General features: G+C 37.9%; 1 protein-coding gene across 3 annotated transcripts in view; it reads left to right on the top strand.

The window, feature by feature from the left end:
* Positions 1-23694, top strand: part of INO80 (INO80 complex ATPase subunit) — a 147514-nt gene that overhangs the window by 69653 nt on the left and 54167 nt on the right. For all 3 annotated transcript variants that reach the window (XM_073211654.1, XM_073211655.1, XM_037018901.2), the window contains exons 20-25: positions 1957-2124; positions 2363-2496; positions 5720-5787; positions 6466-6559; positions 7313-7484; positions 21114-21254. In XM_073211654.1, the coding sequence (XP_073067755.1) occupies positions 1957-2124; positions 2363-2496; positions 5720-5787; positions 6466-6559; positions 7313-7484; positions 21114-21254 (777 nt within the window). The remainder of the gene's footprint in view (positions 1-1956; positions 2125-2362; positions 2497-5719; positions 5788-6465; positions 6560-7312; positions 7485-21113; positions 21255-23694) is intronic.

Below are 23694 nucleotides of genomic sequence, written 5' to 3'. Positions count from 1 at the left end.
GGGGTGTAGGTTCGGGAGAGAAAGGAGGCAGGTCTGTGCTGAGAGGAGTCTTGTCCTTGGCTTCCAGAACCGGAGGGCTGGAGAAGCGTGTTCCGGTGGGGGAAGAGGGCAGTGAAGGCGGAAGGAGAGGGGGAGGGGGTGGTGCAGCCACCGGAAGAGGAGAGAAGCAGGAAGACGGCATGGTTGAGAATGTAGTACTTTAAGATGGCAGCAATACAGGGGAGGACAAAGAAAGATGGTGGCGGAGAGGAGTGGGGGTAGCGAACTGAGAGAGGTGGGAGACCAAGATTCTCCCGCAGATCTGAAAAGGAAGAAGGACCAGGCAGAGTAAGAGGCTGACAATCCTTAACTGGAGATCGGGCCAGGAGAACCTGAGTTGTTGAAGACTTAACATAAAGGTCTGGGCGGGAGCACAAAGTCCAAAAAGCCTGCACTTACGGGATTTCACCCCACTCTCCGCTCTGGTGGCAATAATTAGTGAAATTGGTGAGGAGGCGAAAATTGGAAGTTCCCTCAGGGGGCCAGCAAGATTGGTTGTCCAAGGGATACTGAGGCCAGGCCTGAGAGCAAAGGAAGACCAGCTTCCATTTGCCAACTTCCTGGGACAAATACAGAGCAGCCAAATTAGCAATGAGACACCGCAGCGGGGTCTGAGCCTCTGCTTTCGAGGGCTGGTTCCTCATGTCTGTGCCACTCCCTAACTAATCCCGCTGAGAGGAACACTCAGCGTCCCAAGCACGCCAAGTCAGGGGAGACAGCCTGGGAGCCTGGGTGAGGGATATCTCCCACACCACAGGGCCCGGGGCGGGTGTCCCGGATGCCCGCAGTGGATGGACCGGATGCCCAGGGGCTGGATGCCCCAACCTGGACGTAGCTACGATTTTGGACGGACCAGGTGAAATGGAGTTAGGAAGGGAAACAGACTGGGGGAAACTGAGGGACTCACTGGAAAATAGTCTACGCAGCGGAGAGCAGGCTGAGGTCCTGGGTCAGAGAAGGAGGGGGCAGGGCTGCCGATGGCCGGTTGGGGCCCCGCGCTCATGCTCCTTCCTGGGTTTTTCAGCACCAAATGTAAGATAAATTCTAACCGAAATAAGCAGGCAACGAGAGGCAACAAAGGGCCAGGCAGTTTATTTGACCTGGGCGAGGTTCACCAGTCTGCACTGGGACAGGCTGGAGAAGTTGCGCTCAGCAGGGCAGGCAGTAAGTCTTTAAAGAAGATAGAGGGAGGCAGAGCTTAGATTTACAGTGGCACAAGGATTGGCTAGCCTAAGGGACATTTTTCAGGTTGGGAAGGGGCAGCAGCCGGGGACTTTGGCACGTCATCAGTGTCTGATGTGCTCACCCCCCTCTCCGGTGCCTCCACCCTAACAGGAGGGAATAATATAACATGGGGTATGAGAGAGAAAGAAAAATCATAGCTGCCTGAAGTTTCTCTTTGGAAAACTGAGTGAATGGTAATGCTATTATTCAATTCAGTAAGTTGTGTGGAAAACTTCTTTTCCTGGTATGTCACATAATGCAATTGCTGGAGACTGAGTAGAACTGCTATAGTAGATAGTTGAAAATAAGGGGCTGGAGGTGTTTGGGTATAAATTTTTATAAGTCACTCTGATGGATGGTAGGTAGTGCTATTGGAAATGGAAAAGATTGTTCAGGAACAGCATGTAGAGTGAGTGACAAGGGAAGAGGGCCAAGGAAAAACATTGTTCAGAATAATTATATCACAGGTTTATAAAGATTGTGAGTTTCTAGAAATATGTATAAAATTGTTTTTCAGTCATAATCTGGTTTGTATGTGTTTTCAACTTTATGCTGATAATAAATTTTTATTTCTTTTATCTTGGTATCATTAATCTACAATTACATGAATGACATTATGGTTACTAGACCCATCACGTTAATAAATTTTCTTACAAAGTGTTTTTCAAAATATAAATGTTAATTGATTTTTAGATCGAAATTCTAATGTATTGCCAACTGACCAGTCGACAAAAGCTGCTATATCAGGCCCTAAAGAACAAAATTTCTATTGAGGATTTATTGCAGTCTTCTATGGGCTCTACCCAGCAAGCACAGACCACCACCAGCAGCCTCATGAATCTGGTCATGCAGTTTAGGAAGGTAAGAGCTTAGGTCAGCTCCTTTGTCATTTAGGGAAATGTCAGTTGTCTTTCTTAAACAATTTCAAGAAAAAGGCACTAACCTTAATGCCAAATAAACAAAGGCTGTTAAAAAAGAGATGAAAATGGGGAAGTATATATTCACAAAGGTAAAAACTCGGGGTTTGGGATTCCTCCATTACTTCATTGAGTGATGTCTGCATGTGACAGTGTCGTCTTATCATTTCCCTTCCTCATAGGTGTGTAATCACCCAGAGTTATTTGAACGACAAGAAACTTGGTCTCCATTTCATATTTCCCTAAAGCCATACCAGATTTCAAAGTTTATCTACCGTCATGGACAGATCAGGGTCTTCAACCATTCACGAGACAGGTGAGCAGATATTATATCTGTTTGCTCTTAAGAGTGTTTTTTGGATTGGGGGCTTTTTGTCTTAATAGATAAATTTAGTGGAGAGTGTGTGAGCTCCTTAACAATGAGGTATTTAAGCAAATGATGGATGACTCTTTGTTGAGGGATCTTGTAGTAGGAGTATGCACACTGTGAAAGGTTTAACTGGATAATCTTAAGCCCTAGCCACTTACAGTTGCCTTTCTGAATGAGGAATGTTCACATATGTGGGGTTTTAGTTTTTTGTTTGTTTGTTTGTTATCATTAATTCACAATTACATGAAGAACATTATGTTTACTAGGCTCTCCCCTATACCAAGTCCCCCCAACAAACCCCATTACAGTCACTGTCCATTCACATAGTAAGATGTTGTAGAATCACTACTTGTCCTCTCTGTGTTGCACAGCCCTCCCCATTCCTCCCCTCCCACATTATACATGCTAATCATAATACCCCCCTTCTTCTTCCCTGCCCTTATCCCTCTCTACCCTCCCATTCTCCCCAGTCTCTTTCCCTTTTTTAACTGTTAGTCCATTCTTGGGTTCTGTGATTCTGCTGCTGTTTTGTTCCTTCAGTTTTTCCTTCGTTCTTATACTCCACAGATGAGTGAAATCATTTGGTATTTGTCTTTCTCCACTTGGCTTATTTCACTGAGCATAATACCCTCGAGCTCCATCCATGTTGTTGCAAATGGTGGGATTTGTTTTCTTCTTATGGCTGAATAATATTCCATTGTGTATATGTACCACATCTTCTTTATCCATTCATCTACTGATGGACACTTAGGTTGCTTCCATTTCTTGGCTATTGTAAATAGTGCTGCGATAAACATAGGGGTGCATCTGTCTTTCTCAAACTGGACTACTGCATTCTTAGGGTAAATTCCTAGAAGTGGAATTCCTGGTCAAATGGTAAGTCTATTTTGAGCATTTTGAGGAACCTCCATACTGCTTTCCACAATGGTTGAACTAATTTACATTCCCACTAGCAGTGTAGGAGGGTTCCCCTTTCTCTGCATCCTCAACAGCATTTGTTGTTTGTCTTTTGGATGGTGGCAATCCTTACTGGTGTGAGGTGATATCTTATTGTGGTTTTAATTTGCATTTCTCTGATAACTAGCGATGTGGAGCATCTTTTCATGTGTCTGTTGGCCATCTGAATTTCTTCTTTGGAGAACTGTCTGTTCAGCTGCTCTGCCCATTTTTAAATTTTAATTGGATTATTTGCTTTTTGTTTGTTGAGGTGCGTGAGCTCTTTATATATTTTGGATGTCAACCCTTTATCGGATCTGTCATTTATGAATATATTCTCCCATACTGTAGGGTACCTTTTTGTTCTATTGATGGTGTCCTTTGCTGTACAGAAGCTTTTCAGCTTGATATAGTCCCACTTGTTCATTTTTGCTTTTGTTTTCCTTGCCTGGGGAGATATGTTCATGAAGAAGTCGCTAATGTTTTTGTCCAAGAGATTTCTGCCTGTGTTTTTTTCTAAGAGTTATGGTTTCATGACTTACATTCAGGTCTTTGATCCATTTTGAATTTACTTTTGTATATGGGGTTAGACAATAGTCTAGTTTTATTCTTCTACATGTAGCTGTCCAGTTTTGCCAGCACCATCTGTTGAAGAGACTGTCATTTCCCCATTGTATGTCCATGGCTCCTTTCTCAAATATTAATTGACCATATATGTTTGGGTTAATGTCTGGAGTCTCTAATCTGTTCCACTGGTCTGTGGCTCTGTTCTTGTCCCAGTACCAAATTGTCTTGATTACTGTGGTTTTGTAGTAGAGCTTGAAGTTGGGGAGTGAGATTCCCCCGACTTTATTCTTCTTTCTCAGGATTGCTTTTCGTATTCAGGGTCTTTGGTGTTTCCATATGCATTTTTGAACTATTTGTTCCAGTTCGTTGAAGAATGTTGTTAGTAATTTGATAGGGATTGCATCAGATCTGTATATTGCTTTGGGCAGGATGGCCATTTTGAGGATATTAATCCTTCCTAGCCAAGAGCATGGGATGAGTTTCCATTTGTTAGTATCCTCTTTAATTTCTCTTAAGGGTGTCTTACAGTTTTCAGGGTATAGGTCTTTCACTTCTTTGGTTAGGTTTATTTCTAGGTATTTTATTCTTTTTGATGCAATTGTGAATGGAATTGTTTTCCTGATTTCTCTTGCTAATGGTTCATTGTTAGTGTATAGGAAAGCCACAGATTTCTGTGTGTTAATTTTGTATCCTGCAACTTTGCTGTATTCCGATGACTGTTCTAGTAGTTTTGGAGTGGAGTCTTTAGGGTTTTTTATGTACAATATCATGTCATCTGCAAATAGTGACAGTTTAACTTCTTCTTTACCAATCTGGATTCCTTGTATTTCTTTGTTTTGTCTAATTGCCATGGCTAGGACCTCCAGTACTATGTTAAATAACAGTGGGGAGAGTGCAAATACGTACTTATATCAAGAGAGATCAACAAATATATCTCTCCTAGTAGTGAAATCACTTTGTGATGGCTTATTTTACACTTACGGGAGAATGGATTGGGTTTCAAATTAATCAAACCTCTCTTCTTCCCAGAGTCATCATGACAGATCTGGTAAAGGTGAGGTGGTTGGTCAATGGCAACATGCTAGAGACCACTTTCATTCAGAAAATAAGTGTGTAAATCCATTCTAATACCTGTGAGTGACAGTGACCCTGATTTCTGGACTTTTTAACAAGCTCCCAAAGGATTCTTATGCACATCCACATTTGAGAACCATGGCTTTAGAAAGCCCCTTCTGTAGAGATACACTATAGACAGTATTACCAAAATAATCATCAATGATATTTAGCCTAATGAAACTGAAATTAAGACATGTTTCTTCAGTTTAATTTTAAGAATTCTTTGTCTGTGGTAGCTCCAGACTACTACTAAACAAGATGGGTGGGGGAAACAGACCAGAACTGTAGTGCTTTTTGTTTAATACAGTAAATGATAACTTACTGTGCTAGAATTGTTTGAACTTGTGTTATCTTCTTATGCCTTTAGTAAGTACTTAGTATTTTCTAACATTTTTGCCATGATTTTTGCCCAGTAATATGACAGCAAACTTTTTAAAAATAGAAACATCTTCAGACCTAGAAGATTTTCTTTAGTTTGGAACCTCCAGTCTAGTTAACTAACCAGTATTTACATTTGGGTTTAGATTTATTTTATTTACTTACTTTATAGGTGGTTAAGAGTTCTTCTTTCTCCATTTGCACCAGACTATATACAACAGTCTCTCTTTCACAGAAAAGGTACGTGTTTTGATCTTTGGGAAGGAAAGTGTGCCAAGGATTTACCAGAATGCTCTTTGTTTTGCTGAGTGACTGATTTGGAACTTGTAGAGGGTTTTGATGCTATGCCTATATTTATACAGTCTTGATAAGGTTTAAGTAAATTAATTGTCATCATCTATAGATGTTATGATTTGTGGATATAAAAGGAAGCAAAAAAAAAATCACATTGACCTTCCATCTTCATTTTATACCTGCCTCTTAATTTTTTACACCCTTAAAACTTGACATAGATGGTAGAAGACTCTTACTAATGTGACTTAGTTCACTCCTTAGTCTAAGGAAAAGAAGCTCAACTTTGAGCATTGTGCAAGGTATTAAAGCAAGGGTTCAGAATCTTTCACCTCTGTCCTTTTCTTTTTCATGGCATGATAAAGAGGAAGGCAGGTAAGCAAGGATCCAAAAACCCCAAAGGTAGCTAAATGGCCAAGTCTATTGTGACCCATACATGCTATGTCTCTGGTCTCCTGCTTCTACTTGTGATTGTAGTACAAAAAATAATGACACCACTTTCATCAAAGTGGCTGGATTGGAACCTTTAGAATATCTCTTGATTCTTAGTCAAAATTCAGCAGTTCAGGCTTTGGCTATTGTCTCTTGGCTTTCTGTTGGATTTAACTTTGTCCTTCAATATTACAGGTATTAATGAAGAAAGCTGTTTTTCCTTCCTTCGTTTTATTGATGTATCTCCAGCTGAAATGGCAAACCTCATGCTTCAGGGACTTTTGGCCAGGTGAGAAGTTTGCTCATGTTTAATGAGAGAGCAGTTGGGAATAAAAAGGGGACAAAGGTTGAATGTTGCAAAATTAAATATTTTATATTATGTCATCTTAGTCTCATTCTTTTTCTAATGTTAAGAATAAAAATTTTTGTAAGGGAATCATAATTTTCTTTTAATCATTTAATAATTCTGTGATGCTTTATGATATGCCTTAAATAAAAACTATTTAGGTTCTTCTCCCAAAAGCTATCAGTAAGTCTTCAGATCTTTATTTTTAGTTAGTCTGCTGTTTTTTATTTGCTTTTACAGGGTAAATTGTGGCTGATGATTACTTTAGTTAATAGTGATTGTATTACTGCCTGCCTTAAGTGGTCTGGTAAACTTAGTTCTGTGTTGTTTTTCTTTGGAATAATGGCTTTCACTTATTATTTCGTGTTTATGTAATAAAGAATGACCTCATTAGGAAAACTACCTCCGTAATATATTAGAGGATATTTTATGATAGAGTTTTGGGATAGAACTAAATATTCCTTAATTCTGAGAGGCGCTTTACAGAGGATTTTAGTTTTCATAGTAGCAAATCAAGTCATGCCAAAGATAGAATATGTAGAACAAAAGGTATGAAACAGCTTTATCTGAAAGTAGGAAAGAACTGTTTCAAAGATGCTCGAGACATTAATGAAAGACAAGGTTCCTTTCTGCTGTGAACTACCCTCAAACCTCCATGGAGCACTGAATAAGCATGTCTGCTGTGGTTTGTTTCAGATGGTTAGCTCTTTTCCTGTCTCTGAAAGCCTCCTACAGGCTCCACCAGCTGCGCTCCTGGGGAGAGCCAGAGGGAGAGAGCCAGCAGAGATATCTGAGAAACAAGGATTTCCTTCTTGGGGTTAATTTTCCACTCTCCTTTCCCAACCTTTGCAGCTGCCCTTTGTTAAAGGTAAGCAATTATTTCAGCATCAGTTACTCATGTAGTACTCCCTTCCCTTTTTTTTGGGTCAGTAAAAATAATAAAGTAAATGATGGCCTGATGGAGCCAAAAACTTCTCCTCTAGGAGCAGGGTATTTATTGAGTTATAACTTAACTATATATAACTTCATAGACATTTTGTGTGTGCATGTGTGAATTACATATATATGCATTACATACATTACTGTAAAGTGCACAGATCTTAAATGTACAACTCTGAATTTATATGTGTGTATACACTTGTGTAACAACTACATAGGTTAAACTATAGAATATTTCCAGCACTGTGAAGTCTCCTTTATGCTCCTTCCCATTTAATATCTCTAGTTTAGAATAAGCCAGCAAATCACTATTCTACTTCTATTAATAATGTATCATGCATTATTTTTGCCAATTTTTGAACTTTATGTAAATGGAAGTATCCAGTATGTACTCTTTTGTATCTGACTTCTTTCCCTCCATGTTACGTCTATGAGATTAATCCATGTTGCATTACAGCATTTTTTTAAACTCCTTTTTAATTCAGATGCACAGAATACATTAAAACCACAAGTGTAGTATGTTTGATTTATTCGTCCCTTTTGCATGCATCATTGTATATCTTTGTTTAGCATTCTTTTTTAATGCTATGAAGTGTTCCATTGTCTGAACAGATCACGATTTATTCTGTTCTATTGTTGGTGGATATGAATAAAAGTACAGTGCACATTCTTGTACATGTCTTTTGATGAGTATAAGCACTAATTTCTTTGAGGTTTATATCCAAGAGCAGGATTGCTATATTATCAGATATATGTGTGTTTAGATTTAGTAGCCACTGTCAAACATTTTTCCAAAATGGTTTTATAAAATTTACACTCTAACCAGTAATGTGAGAGATATGCTGTTGTTCATCATTCTTACCTATATCTGGTATTGTCAGTTCAATTTTTGGAATTTGTAATGTTGTATCATTGTGATTTTAAATTGCATTTCCATGTAAAGTAATGATGTTAGCTGTTGGCCATTGTAGAGTAGGTGAGGGGGAAAGTGACAGGAAATTAGGTTAAACATGTAGGTCCAGATCATATGGGGCCTCATAGGTTACTGCTAGGGATTTGGATTTTATTCTGAATGAAATGGGTAATGGGAGAGTTTTGAGAAGAGATGTGTATGTTTGTATGTTACGGTCCTTCAACTAGATTAAAAGTTTAGAAAGGAGGACATTTTCCTTATATCCTATAGAAAATGTATTGGGTCATTAGTCTTACGGTTAACTGCTATCAAATGCAGGATGTTCTTTGGCTGGATCTGTTATTTGCCCCCTGCACTGAGGAACCCATACGATTTCCTTCTCTTTTCTCTTCCCAGTTGTTTTCTCAAGACTGTGCCGTGTACTTTTTGGGATTTTGGAAAAAAGATCAGTAATGCAAAAGGAGAATAAAATTGGGTTCCAGCCTGTTGGGAATAATGTAGTCAGTGATGGCAGGGTTACTTCCTATTAGTGAAATACTGTTATATCTGCTGAAGAGTTCCTTAACTTCCTGTAGAACAATTCCCTTACATTTGGTAATGTATATTATTACTACAGTTACAAATTTTTAATAGTTTTACTTTCAGTATGAAAGTACCGTTCTCCCAAGTGTTTATTATATATATATAGACACCTGCATCTTACTTAGCACTCAAAGATGTGTATCACTTACTTGAATTCTTCTGTTTTCTGAAAATACAGTAGTGAATTCAGAGCATCTGCTCAGTGAGGTCCTTATTTCAATTAATGAATTTCCTGAGTAATTGAGATGTAGGCAATATGCTTTATGAGAAATTGGTGGTGAAATCTGAAAGTTTATTTAATTGAAGTTAGATTCATTTCCATTTCCTCTCTGATTGTATTTTGTGTTGTGGATAGCCATTTGCTCTTGCAGTGACTTAGAATACACTGAGTTACTGAGCTAGTGAGTACATAAGTAGCTGAAAGCTAATCATGTCTGTGTAGAGACACTGGTCTGGTTTTGATCTCATCATCCTTATCTCCAACATACATATATTGAAATGCCAATCAGTCACTGTATTTTTCCAGTTTTTCTGATCTATCTGTACTAAGGAATCTTTGCTTTCAACTAAGCAGAATAATCTTTACATGAAGTCTAGCCTTAAAGGTTAGCCTAGGTTCTGAATAAAGAACTATTTTGTTGAACCTTCTTGTGTAACAGTTGATAAAAATATAATGAAGCCCATTGTATCTGTAGCTTTTGAAGTGTGACCATGACTCAAGTCAAGAATATTTTACGTCACCACCTGGTAAGTATGCAGACATGCCAAATATTACATACACATAAATAAATTTTTTAAGACAAAATATTCACAAACAATACATACCCTCATATATTGTGCATCCTAATGTCTTTTTTTTTTATTTAATGTTAGTTGGAACCTACTAAAAAATTATTTCATGACCTTCACTAGTCATGACTTGAAAAATACAGCATAACTGCACAATATTAGAACAGCGAGAAGACTAGATAAATAGAGTCACTATGTAGTGATTCTTTATGTAGGATCATCCTTTATGATAGTAAGAAACGAAAGAAACTTAGACAGTTTGGGACTTAAAGAATAGTCTCAAACTTCATGAATATAAAAGGGAAGACCCGAAGTCACTCAGAGAGCAGTATGCACATTTCATTGCAGAGATATCCTGATACAACAATCAAGGTCCATTTCTGTCTTAGTATACTCTGGTATGTATCAGTTACATCCTTGGTATTCAAAGAATAGTATAAATAAAGTTAAGTAATTTTTTTTTTGAAAGAGCCAACTGATTCCAACTTGAGCAAAATAGTTTAGATTTCCAAAACAGATTTCCAAAATTAATTAATTTAGAGTATTAAGTTAAATGTTAAAACTTAAGATACATGATATTTTAACATATATATATCAAAACCACACTTTCAAATTTCAGGGTCTGCTCTGATCCTGCCAGTTTTTTGTTTTTTGTTTTTTAATTAACAAAAATGAGTCTTTTTAAAAAAATGGTAACTCATCAAATATGGATAACAGTGCAGAGCCTTAAATGTAATGATTATCTGTTGGCTAATGTTTGAATTTGCCAACTGACCTTAAATGCAGTCTTGGGTTCTTTTTGTTGGTTGCTTTGTGTGGGATAAATTAATCCTTTGTATGCTTCATGCCGTTCATTCCTGATACGACTTTGTTGCCATTTAGGTCTACAAAAAGACTTCTGGCATTAATACAATTTACAAATCCTTTGGAAGACCCCTTTGCTTTAGTAGGGATCGTACTATTGTGGAATCAGAAAAGTTTTTTTATTTTTACAGAAAACAGACTTGTAACTATGCTTACTGACTATTTTCAGCAAATATCCTGAAAATGTGATCTGAGAGTTATTTGCTGTAATTCATGTGGTACATTAGAAACTCAGGAAAGACTTGAGAGATTAGCAAAGGACCAATGTATAAATTTGGGTTCCATCTTTAAAGCTTGAGGGGGTAGGAAGAAAACTTGGAAATAACAACTAGTACCCTGAGTTATTAGGGAGGTTTAAAAATTTTTTTTCTAATGAAATTAATTAGTGACTATTTGAACTCATGATTCTAAGAAACAACTGACTTGATTCTGAAAAGACCATTAACTTTCGTTTTGTACATAACATTTTAGACAGGGAGAAGTAGTAGGTGTAATAAAGTTTTAAGCCTTTTCTCTTGTTGCCTTGTCTTTCCTTCTAGAGATATTAATGTGCATATAGGGAAGTGTGAAAATCATAAATGTACATGGAGCTTGATAACTCCAGAAGCACCTTTGTGCCCATTTACGTTCACTGTTCCCCTCCAATGCCCTCCTCTCAAGAATTACTGTATTCAAATATTTGAGTGGTTTCTAATTTTTGTTATTACAACTAGTGCTGCTGTGACCATTACTATACACAACTTTTATTGAAAACTCACATGCATTTTGTGCAGTATATACCTAGTAGTCAAATTGCTGGGTCATGGGGTATGTGTATGGTCATCTTTAATAGATAATGCCAAACAATTTTCTAAGCATTTGCACCAATTCTCACTCCCATTATCAGTGTATTAGAGGTTCTAGTTGCTCCATATCCTTGCAAGAATATGATGATGTTTGTTCATTTTAGCCCATCTGTGTGGTAGTATCTCATTGTGGCTTTAAATGACATTTCTTTTTTGAATAATGATATGGAATACCTTTTCTAATTTATTGGCCATTTGGAGAACCTCCTTTATGAAATGCTCACTCAAGACCTTTGCTTATATTTCTATTAGGCTCTCTCTATTTTTCTCAGTGATTTGTATTCTTTATGTATTGCAGATGTCGTGTATTCTGTAGCTTACTTTTTCATGCTCTGTGGTATCTTATTGAATCATTAGCATTTTTTGAGCCCTGTTAAAGTAATCTTTGCCTGTACCAAGATCATGAAGATAATCCTCCATGTTTTTCTCCAAAAGTTTTTTTGAATTTACCTTTCGTGTTCACATCAATAAGGAATTGCGGGTTTTGTCTGTGTTAAGTGTTGTTATTTTTTTTCACATATAGATATCCATATCCCTTTGACCCAGCTCTGTTTATTGAACGAACCATCTTTACTGCACAATGGCATCACTTTTATCAAGCAAGGGGCTGTATATGTATAAATGTGCTTCTGGATTCTTTGGTTCCATTAGTCCATCTGTCTGTTTTTGAACTGGTACCATTCTATCTTACTAACTGTGGCTTCATAATCCCTGATAAGTGGTAGTATGGGTCCTCTAACTTTGTTTTTCGTAAGTGTTAATGTGACTGTTCTTGGGCTTTTCATTTTCATGTAAATTTTAGAATCAGCTTTTAATCTTACTTTAATGTAGATAGTGCTGGCCAGTGGTCCCAAATGTTTTTTGATTATGTGTTCCTGTTATTTAAAACATTCTTAATTCATTCTGCCTATATATATGTATTATTTAAATTTATAATTATAACGTTATGTACATTCTGAAGCTTGCCTGTGCTTTCTTTGGTGACCACTGATTTGGACAGTAAAAGAAGCATAATATAAAATGGCGATGGGGGGATGACCTAGTGTTTACTAGAGAGAGTACTTTTTTCCCACACACACACACACACCCTTTCTCTCTTTCTCTCACATGCCATTTTCAGTTTCATTCCAAGGCCCAATGGGATTGAATAAATGGCATATTGATTTGTGTATCAGAAGAGTTTATTGATTGATGAATCTCTAATGTTATAATGTGACCTTGGCTTAATAGTTGGGGGTTTTGTAGTGCTCCTTTTTTCTCCTGGTCCAGGCTACCTTCAGAATAGCCTCTTCCCAGTGTCAGTCTATTCCTGCAGAGAGAAAGCTCATGTAATTAGTGTTGCTTACAATCTTGTCATGAACCAGTATGTACTCCGGGCAAGGTGTGTTAACAGTCATGGTTCCTGTTTTCTGATTTGAAAAACCATTCATGCATCTAGCAAAAATACACATACAAACTTAAAAAGACTTTAAAATTGATTCAAGATGAGAATTGAAGGAAGACATAATTAACTACCAGAATAGGTAAAATGATAGTGGTAAAGTTCAGAATGGGAGATCATTTTTGGTTGAAATGACAAAGTCCTCATAGAACTGGTATTGTCTAAGTAAGATCTTGATGGTAGGGAACTGAATAGAAGGAAAGATATTCTAGGTTAAAGATTTAAACCAAAGTAAAGGACAATAGTGAGGAAAAGGGCCAGAAAGATAAGTTGTGGGAATCTTTCAAAGCCAGTCTGTTAGGGTTTAGATATTAAACCAGGAGTCAACCTTTTTTGGCTTGTTTTCTTCAGCAGATGCTACAGTTGTAGTCCTGGGGGAATAAAGTTTTGGTGGCTACTATCAAGCCATGGAAAGGAATAATGTGATTGCTGGCTTTAGAAAGGCCGCTAAATTACTTAGTCATTTAGCACATCAATGGGAATCTCTGCCATTGGTATTTGATGAAGTTCAGTCTCAGAGTGTGACATTAGGAAAGCTGGGACACAGGGGTCCATGTTGAGGATGTTAATCAAAAGTTCCAAGTACTAAGTCCTAAGGACCCAGGAAATGGTAGTAGTGGAAAGACCATAAAGCAGTAGACAATCCCCAACCATATAGCCAAAAGGGTCATGGGACCCTGATGGATTTGGGTATGTATGGGCATTGGCAGTGGAGGAATCACTTCCAAAACCCAGAGTTCAAGAGAGGATCCAGAGAGAATGGTAAATTGTTTATCAAGTTTAAAGTGAACAGTTAGGAATGATATAAGGAGCTCTTTGATGTTAGGAGTGCATATAGAACAGAGAATACCCAATTCAGGGATTTGGAGGGGAAAAGATTCTGGTTAGGACTTCCAGAGAGTGGGTAATGAAGTGCAACATGTCAGTTAAAAAGAATAGGAAGGTATTTCAGGAGGGGCAGTTGGGTTTAAATCAAAGTTGAGTTTGTAAGAGAGGAGACTCAGATTTGAAGATTGAAAAGCAAGAAGGAAGCAAAGGGAAATTGAATACATAAGAGAGATAATTGATGGGGATGCAAAAGTGGTTAACATCCTTTTTTATATGGTAGAAAACTCTAGTGAATGCTGGTAGGAGGTCTGTGATAGAAAGTTTACTTCTCTACCCCGAAGAATGTTTTACAGTATCCGGAGAAACTGAAACTAAGCTTAACATGAAAAAAAAGTGCTATTAAGCAGTTGTTTCATTTTTTTCCCCTTCATTCCTTTTCCTTCCAAGTGAGAAAACAACTTAGGTGTTTGGACATTTTATATAGTTCCTCTTATTTAGGGAGTGTTGGTGCCTTACACTTACAAGGTTAAATAAATGTTTGCTGAGTGACTTAGTGAGTGCTAGTGGATTGTATTAGTGTTGGTTTTCCCTTTGGAACTTGTGTGCATTCTCATCTGAGGGAGTGTCCTCCAGTCTAAAATTAAATTATAATAGTCTTACTTAGTATTTAAAATAGAATTTTGTGAAGTGTTCTAATTTTTCTTTGTCTGTTGGGGAACATGGGTAAGATTGGTAACTTGTTTGATCATTCATTGATTTTTATCGTATGTCAGTTATTTTTGTCCTGCATTTGAGCTGAAAACCCAGAGTTCAAGAGAATATTATTTCATTCAAGGCTTTTTAAAATCTCTTACTTGATGTGAATGCTTGTCTGATATTTCCTTCTCTGTGATGCTTGTGGAGTAAAAGCCAACATGGTTCCCTGTGTTATACTTAATTCCCTTATGCTCCACCCTGCTCTACTGGTGAGAATTTCAAGAAGGAATAATATTTCATTCAAGACTTCCATGAATTCATTCTCACACACTCCCACTGTGGGCTCTGGTCAGAACTTTCTTGTATGGTTTTGCCAGGGGTTAAAGAATGTAAGTCTCACACATAGAAAGCATTTCTTGCAAGCTGAGAATACTAGCAGAGAGCAGCTAATGTATAGAAATCTGAAGAGTAATTGGAAAAAGGGTCAATTGTGAATGTTAGCCTCTCTCTGTACTAGTTATCTATACCTATGTAAAATATTATTCAAGACCTAACAGCTTATAATAATCTCACAGTTTCTGTTGGTCATGAACTTGGGAGCAGTTTTAGGTAGGTGGTTCTGGCTCAGAACATCTTGCAAAGTTGCAGTCAAGGTAACCAGCTAGGGTTATTGTTATCTGAAAGAGTGACTTGAGCTGTAGGATCAGCTCACTCACATGCCTGGCAAGTTGGTGCAGGCTGTTGGCTAGAGGCCTCACTCAGTTCCTTGGGGCTGCTTGAGTGTCCTCATGACCTAGTACTTGCTTCCCTCTGACGCCTCCCCGGATGTGTGATTCACAGGAAAGAGCAAGGAGGAGCCATGATGCCTTTCAGGACCTGGTTTTGGGAGTCATTAAGTCTAGCCCTCAATCAAGGGGAGGCGAATTAGGTCCTACCCTTTGAAGAGAGAGGTATCAAAGAATTTGTGGAAATAACCTTAAAATAACCACAGCCCCTAATTGCTGGGCTGATGCCTTTACATTAGTTACTTCATTATAAAGCTTGTTTTGTTATTCCCTGTTTGGAGATTTTGGCAATGGATTCTAACTGATACCATGAAAGTTCTTAAGTTGGAAAGGATGTAGGTATGTCTCCCTGCTCTCCATGTCACCCATCTTTTCACAGTTCTGTTAGCCATAGAAAATGTCAGCTGGAAAATATAGTAATATGGTGTAATATCTGGCTTTCATCTTCAACAGGAATTCATTGCTCATAAGCCCTAGTTCTTTATGAGCAAAATGTTTTATTCCAAGCTCTGTTCTATTGTATCTTGAATTTTGATTTGCCAACATAGTTCTGATGATTTAACCTAGATTATTTGTAAATATATATGCTGAAGAGTGGCTGTTTCTCCGATTCTTTGTTTTGCTTTCTCTTGTAATAGTAGGAAGTGGAATAGCCTTGTTTTAATATGCAATTAAGCAATTATGTGTCAGAGTTTTGATGGAAGAACATTTGAATTGAATCCAGATTCCATGTTTAAGGTCATTCTTAAAAGTGAAGTTTGGGGTTATTCTTACCTTTATATCGACAGACCTGAGAGATGAGACAAGGAGAAAAGCTAAAATTCTTAGGAGTTTTGTACTACTCAAACAGTAATTTCAAAGAAAATTCTTTTGTAGTTACCAAATTAGCTTTGAATTAATTTTCCCATATTCAGCTTTGTCCTCTTAATGTAGAAGATCCTTCATTCTGATCTCTTCTCTACCTTCATTTGTTTTATAAAGAGTAGTAGGTACTGTTCCACCAGCCTGTCCCCTAAATACAACTTCCTGTCTGAGGAAAAGTAATGAGCATTGACTTAGTTAGCTACATGTTGTCTTTTTCGTGGTAAGGCGTCTCAGAACACATCCTCTCTGAGTCATATTCAGCAGTCTACCCAATTCTCTTCTCTTCCTTCCCTGCCATGAATGTGAAGGAATCTGGACAACAAGCTCTTTTTCCTCCCAATGTGACTATAAAATCCTTACTCTCATGTAGTATACTGATTTGAATTCTGTATTATAGACTTCAAGGAAGTATCATTTTCATAAACTGGTTTTGGAATGATACAGAAACATCAAGGATCCAAGACCTCTGGCTGATGACACAGATCAGATGACAGGGGTGTTTTGAACAAGTTGAAGGCTTTTTAAAATCTCTTCTCTTACTTGACGTGAATGCTTGTCTGATATTTCCTTCTCTGTGATGCTTGTGGAGTAAAAGCCAACATGGTTCCCTGTGTTATACTTAATTCCCTTATGCTCCACCCTGCTCTACTGGTGAGAATTTCAAGAAGGAATAATATTTCATTCAAGACTTTCATGAATTCATTCTCACACACCCCCACTGTGGACTCTGGTCAGAACTTTCTTGTATGGTTTTGCCAGGGGTTAAAGAATGTAAGTCTCACACATAGAAATCTTTCTTTTTTCATTTTAATCTTGTTTTGCTTAGAAGAATAAGACAAAATTCTGTGCTACACTGTGACAAGAAGTGTATCTGTAGGAAATAACCACTTAGTCATCTTTTGGGGAGGCAGAACAGATTTTATACCATGTCCAGTTAAATGTCATGTTAAAGATGATTAGCAGAAACAGAGTACAGGTATCCCCCTCTTTTTGAAAGTTTGCGTGATGCCACTTTGCTTTTACAAAAGATCTACATTAGTACCTACTTCCACTAACTGAAAGAAATCCAAAGAGGGTTTTCACTTTTACAAAGAAAGGTGAAAAGTGAGAATAGCGTTCAGCATTTATTTTGCAGTGAGTTGATACAGAAGCAGCGTGAACCCAAGCAGGAGAGGGCCCCACCAAGCTCCTTCCCAGGGAACTGCATTCTGCATCTCAGCTTCAAGCTGCCATAGCTTTGAACCATGTCTGTGAGCATGTGTGCTTTATCTCGATCTATTTTGTGCATCTGTTAGCAAGATGTGTCCTAAGATATCAGAAAAGCCTAAGAGAGCTTATTGTTTGAACGTTGAAATGCTCAAAATTTTTCCATATAAATTAATGGTAATTGTTTCTTCAGTTCACTTAGGAAAGTTTGTAACTTTCCTAAGTTTCAGCTTAGGAAAGGTTGCATAGAAATATTCTACCTTCAGGTAGCCATGGGAAAAGCTCTAGTGGTACTGATTCCATCTCCTATCTTAACCTCAGTGAAACTGTTGTCATAGTAATGGTCTACTTAGGTGCCATGTAGTGAAAGCTTTATAAACACTACAGCTCTAGTGAGCCACTAGCTAGCTCATAGAACTTGGGGGCATTTCAGATTTTGCAATTTAAACTAAAATAAATCAAAAGGATCTAAATATAACTGTTTTGAAGAGAGTGTGGTATGTGTTTAAGTTTTAAACACAGTTCTCTGTTAAATGATTAGCTTTGACTGGCTATTGATGAAGAATCCCACAAACAGGAAGTTTTCAAAACTTCTGCTTTATGTTAATTTGTAACTACAGCATCGTATCTGTTGTCATTTTCTGAGATGAGAGCTGACTATACCCCTCATGGAAAGCTATGGAAAGCTCTGGGAAGCCACTGTGTTAAGGGTTTTTCTGTATTTTATTTTCACCTTCTTTGATCACTTAAACTATTTGTGAAAATAGAATCTTAGTCTAGCAGTTGATCTATAAACTTTATTTAAAGTGAGAACTTTTTTCTACATTTAAGTTTGATATATTACTTAAGAATTAAAGTAGAAATGAGAACTTTTCTACATTTAAGTTTGATATATTCTTTAAGAATTAAAGTAGAAAATTTCTAAGTCATGAAAACCTAATGTGACTAATAAGCATTATTCTAATTTTAACCAAGAAGAGCTAAGTATGGCCCTTTGTTAAATGGGTAAGTTTGTATCTGAGGGGAAAACATCTGTGTGTTTTATGTGCTACACTGTGACAAGAAGTGTATAGCTGTGTGGCCTACCATCTTGCTGTGGTTATTTTCACTTGAGGCTTTTGCATGGTGCTAAAAGACTACAAAAGCCTAACTTCACTACTGTGCACATAGTGTGGTGCTGGCAGCAAGACACACACAGATGCCAGTGCCCACATAGTAACAAGACATTCAAGAGCATGAGAGACAACAGAGTAGCAAAACCTGTGACCCGATTATAACAATCACATCTCTCATAGTGTAACACTCTCTTTCTTTTTTCTAATTTGTTTTAGGCTGGAGTAGATTAAAGAAGTAATGAACCTTCTGTTCTGTCCCTACCCTGCCAAGACATCCTACACAATGGTGTTTAAGGTGTCCTTTGGGTTCTTCTGTATTAAGCATTAAATTCTTCTGTAACTAGCAGTGTCTAGCAGTCCATGTCATTATGTGAAGGGAACGTGGGTAGTGTTGTACCAAGGACAACCTGTTCTATGGAAGACTTAATGGAACCAATGTTACTAAAAAATCTGGAAAAATATAGATTCACTAATACATAGTGGGAATAGTCAGGGTTTTTCTAAAGTTAAGGCTGTTTGTGTTGAGCATTTTAAGCTAGTGAGGTGTTTTTTTTTTTAAATCTGTAATCAGAAAGCTACAAATCACCTTGACATAGTTATTCCCAGTGAGATCTTAACCTAGCTCATACAAGACAAGTGAACATCTAATATAGGAATGACCAGCCCTGGAAATAGAAGTATTATTAGACTTTTTCCAGAAAAGTATTGCAAATAACATACTGTACTAAAATGACAGTGAATGTTGTATCCCTTTCTTCTTAATAACTGCAGTGTTGAAAAAGTAATTTGAGGAAATGTTCATTCTTTTATTTTTCACCTTTATATTCTAGGAATGAAATAAGAAACAGGCTTCTCTTGGATTTTGTCATTTGAGAATACTTAAAATGAGGTTGACTGAGATCCCAGACAGCAACATTGTTTAGATACTGCTCTTTAGAAGTTAGTAAAGAATTCGAAATTCTTAGGTCAGCTACTGCAGCTACCTCCGCCACCGGGGTAGCCTTGTACCCACAAGCCAGCAGCCCTAAATTACTCCTATAGCTGGATGACATGAGCTGTTGTTAGACTTGTGTTATCCCTTCTCTCACCCTGCAGGAGGGGCAAGGGGAGCTGCTGCTGCTAATCAGAAGTGCACTTTTGGAAAACAAGAAAATTGACTACATTTTTTTTACCTTCATCTGTGCATTAGCAATAGATACTTTTGGTAATATTCTTAGCTATTTAGTATTCAGTGTTGAAAGAACAGGTAATACCTAGTCTAATTATCTTCATAGTGGTCCTCACACTAGCATTCAGATGATTATGAATGTAAACGTGAGAGGTAGGTGAACTTCAACGCAGATGCTAGCTAACATAAAGATGAGAATACAGTAATGCTGAAAATATCTACCAGGAAGTTAAAATTCTTTTCTGGATAATAACATCTAGAGAAAAAGGTCAAATGTGTGTCAAAGCTATATAGGCCCAGCATTATGATAAAGAATTGTGAAGACTTCTGTATTGTGTGAGTAGAAACCACCGAAGACCACCCAATTCTTCTGGAGCCAGTTAAAGCCTTTCAGTTTGTTCATGACCATTATGTAGAAGTTGCTGATTGGTTCATGGAAGCAGATTATGATACACATGTCCTAGTAGGCAACTTGAGATGGCTTCTCTCAAGCTATGATCCTGAAGAACCTATCCTCTTCAGGAGAAGTACTGAACAAAGGAAGAAGCCTTGAAGATATTTGGTAGTGGAAGCTTTTGGTCCTGGGATTACAACTGTTCTCTGCAGAGGGTCCTGGTTACTACTGTTCTTGCAGTTTGTGTTCTTGACCCTAGGACAATGTACAGTTTGACTCTATTGTGCATTCATCTTTGTCCATATGGCTATTTAGGTTATCAACCTGCCTTATTTAAGAAACCAGTAAAACAAATAGTAAACAAGTCAAGAATGAAGATCAAAAGATAAAATGTCTAAGATTGCACCAAAGAAAGAACTACAGCTGCAGTGTAGAGCTGAAGTCCTACTGACAGGTTCTTGTGTGTGAACAGTCCATACATTCAAATCTTTCATGTGAATGACTGTAAACTGAAGCTCTAACATGAGCTCTGAGTCTGTTTAAATGTTACAGTAATATAAATGAATAATTTTAAATGGTAATCAGATAGGGGAACTAAAGAGATCATTGTTTCCTGTTTCTGACAATTTGCATTGATATTGCCAAGTAAATTAAAACTGCTAACCTTGATAGAACCACACTACTTTGTTAGTATATACACATGATGCTAAGCAGATCTGACTTAAAATACTGTTGGCCACTGAGGCATGGTTTTTAGCTCAAGACATGAGTTTGTGTCCATGGTATAATAAATGAACCAGACTCCCCCATATATACACATAGTGTTTGTCTAATGAAACTTATGCTGTGACTATTTACAAATAACAGTATGTCTTCCAGAGAGAGAATTGGAAATGACATTGGAATTCTTCACTGTATTACACATTAGATTCTAAGTAGTGGTTAATTATTTGTTAGACCTAATATTTGCTAGGAAGAATGTCTTTAAGTCAAATGTTTGATATGTGACATGTTTGCTTACATTAAACATAATTGTCAGTGGCACTAATTTGCATTTTTGTTTTTTAGTCTCTGGTTTTCAGCAGCCACTGTAAAGCCGTAAGTGGCTACTCAGACCAGGTCATCCATCAGCGGAGATCAGCTACTTCCTCGCTTCGTTGCTGCCTGCTTACTGAGCTGCCATCTTTTTTGTGTGTGGCCAGTCCACGAGTAAGTGCCACAGAAGGGAAGAGACAAAATAGATGGTATTTGAGAAGTAAATCAACCTTGAAGGGATCCATTTCTTAAACAGAACTGTTTTAAGCTGTTTGGGCTTTGAGAAGCGTATAAATCCTCAGTATTTAGGAAGATAATCCATGGTCCTGGCTTTCCTAAGAAAGCACTTCTTGCTTTGAATTGGGTTGGTTTGAGAACAGTTGTATGGTAGATAGCAGTGGCTTCTTGCCCTGACCGCATCTCGCCCCTGTAGTCCCTCTTATTTAGTTAGGGGCTTTCATCTACCATGGGAGCAAGCCATCTGTCAGGTAGATTATCACCCAACAACCGGGTCAGGGACAGTAGACTATTCGAAAAGGAGAGGGAACCAATTGTCACCTGCATTGAGGTTTTTGAGGGTTTTTCAGAGGAGGGGGCCAGATTGGGAGGGAGATTTGATCTGGACTAATCACTGCAGTACAGTCTCCAGATAACAAAAGGGAGCAATACTCCAGCATCAAGAAATTCCCTAGTTGGCTTTCTTTCACTTTCCTCAGCAGCCCTGTCTGGACTGTGGTTTACAACTATGTTCCTTCTGAAAAGCAACTGTTGTGCCATATTCAACATTCTGCAGTCATAATCTTGTTTGCAGATTGGGGGTAGTTTCTTTGTGGTTTCAACTTTGAACAGCTGTTAGATCCTTCCTAATACCCAGTTTGTCAAAACAGGGCACTCTGGTGATTGTCAACAGCATCATTGCAAAGGCTCCCCTTGGCACACTGCAGTTGTTTATGTTGCTTACATCCTTTATTCTCTTTTGTGTCTTTATCAATCAGAACCAGACAAAAACTTTCTTAAAACCATGAAGGAGTGTATGAAAGGAGAGAGGCAGAGTAGAGATATGGCCAAATTCTGTGATTAGAGCAAAGAACAAGTTTCTGTCTTCCCAGGTTGTTTCCTTCTGCTGTAAGGGGCAACTTTAAGTTAGCCAAAATATTCTAAGAGGCTGATATTTCTTATCCATCTGTGTTTTTACCTTGTATTCTCCATTGACTGCAGTAGCAAGACTACTGTTTTCACAGTTATATTTCTTCCTTAGTGGAATTTTTACCATTCATATTGGCTTGCATCCTTTATTATCAAAGATCAGAGTCTGGCAGAGGGTCGAAAGAAAGGTGATGAAAAGAAATGAGGTGCTAATACTCAACCCCATTGACTCCCACCTGCCTAAATTTCTTTCTGCTGATCCTGTGCTACATGGACTTGATTCCCTGGCTACTATCAACTTTAATTTGTGTTGGCTCTCGAGAAAGTATGTGACTTTTGTATGTGTCTAGTTCTTCTAAAGCATTCATGGTTTTTGAAGCTTAAGTTAATGCTGAGAAATGCAACTTTATCTAGGAATCATCTAAAGTCAAGTGCTTCCTTAGGGAGCAATCTTCAGGCTTCATAGTTGTGTGATTTATTTCGTTCTCATTCTCTCAGTCTGATGTACAGATCAAAAGGCCATATTTCTGAGAGAGGGATGTTAAGAGATTTTTACATCTTATATTCCCAGTGTTTTATAGAGACAATAAAAAGAGAACTGCCTTGAACTGTATTATATTTGTACTACTTGAGTGTTGTTTTCTACAGAACCCAAAGTCTAAAACTATTTCCCTGAATAAAAATATTTAAGTTTCCGTAAAGAATAATAAATGTAGCTTGAAGAAGACTCTGATAGCATAAAGGTGTGTGGTAGCAGGGGACAGGAGAAAACTTTTATCGTTTGCCTGAAGGGCTCCTCCCCTTCACCCTCCTTTCCTACTCAGTCCCTCTCCCCATGGTTTTTCACATAGCATGTGCTAAACCTGAAAATGGGACTGATTACACCATGGTTATAAGGACAGACACAAGAGTTTTAAATATGTCTAAATTTTTTATATACTTAAAACCTCTTTTCTCATCAGACCACCTTTCATGAGATAATGGTGATTTCTAACCCATCTGTGGTGGGAAGAAACTAATTTCCTCTGAATCTCAACCCTGGCCTTGAGTCAACACAAATTAATTTTCCTGGCACATGCTATGAAAACTTTTGGGTCAGTTCAGGAAGAACTATGCCACTAAGGAAGGAATCACAGGAGCCATTTTCTCTTTGGCTGAGGAAATTTTGCAGTTAATAAACTAAGACCCTGGGAATACATCTTACCAAAAAACTGAAGCGCTTGGAGTGGTCACGCTTCCTAGAGCTAGAACAGGAATGTACATGCCCTCAGGAAGGACGCGCAGAATGCTTGATAAGACAGCCCGTGACGATACTATAGTTGTAGTTTAGGAATTTAATGGAGCAAGAAACCGGGGTTAGCTCATATGAGACTGAAGAGCATATGCATTTCCATTTGGGGGAGGGAAGAATGGTATATCATGCTTCATCTCCCCCTGCTTCTGAGCAATCAGGAAGGCCACTTGGTGT

This window comes from Manis javanica, chromosome 8 (genome assembly GCF_040802235.1).
Source record: "Manis javanica isolate MJ-LG chromosome 8, MJ_LKY, whole genome shotgun sequence".
NCBI lineage: Eukaryota > Metazoa > Chordata > Mammalia > Pholidota > Manidae > Manis > Manis javanica.
Note: the sequence above shows the minus strand (reverse complement) of the source record. Positions and strands in the feature narration are given on the sequence as shown.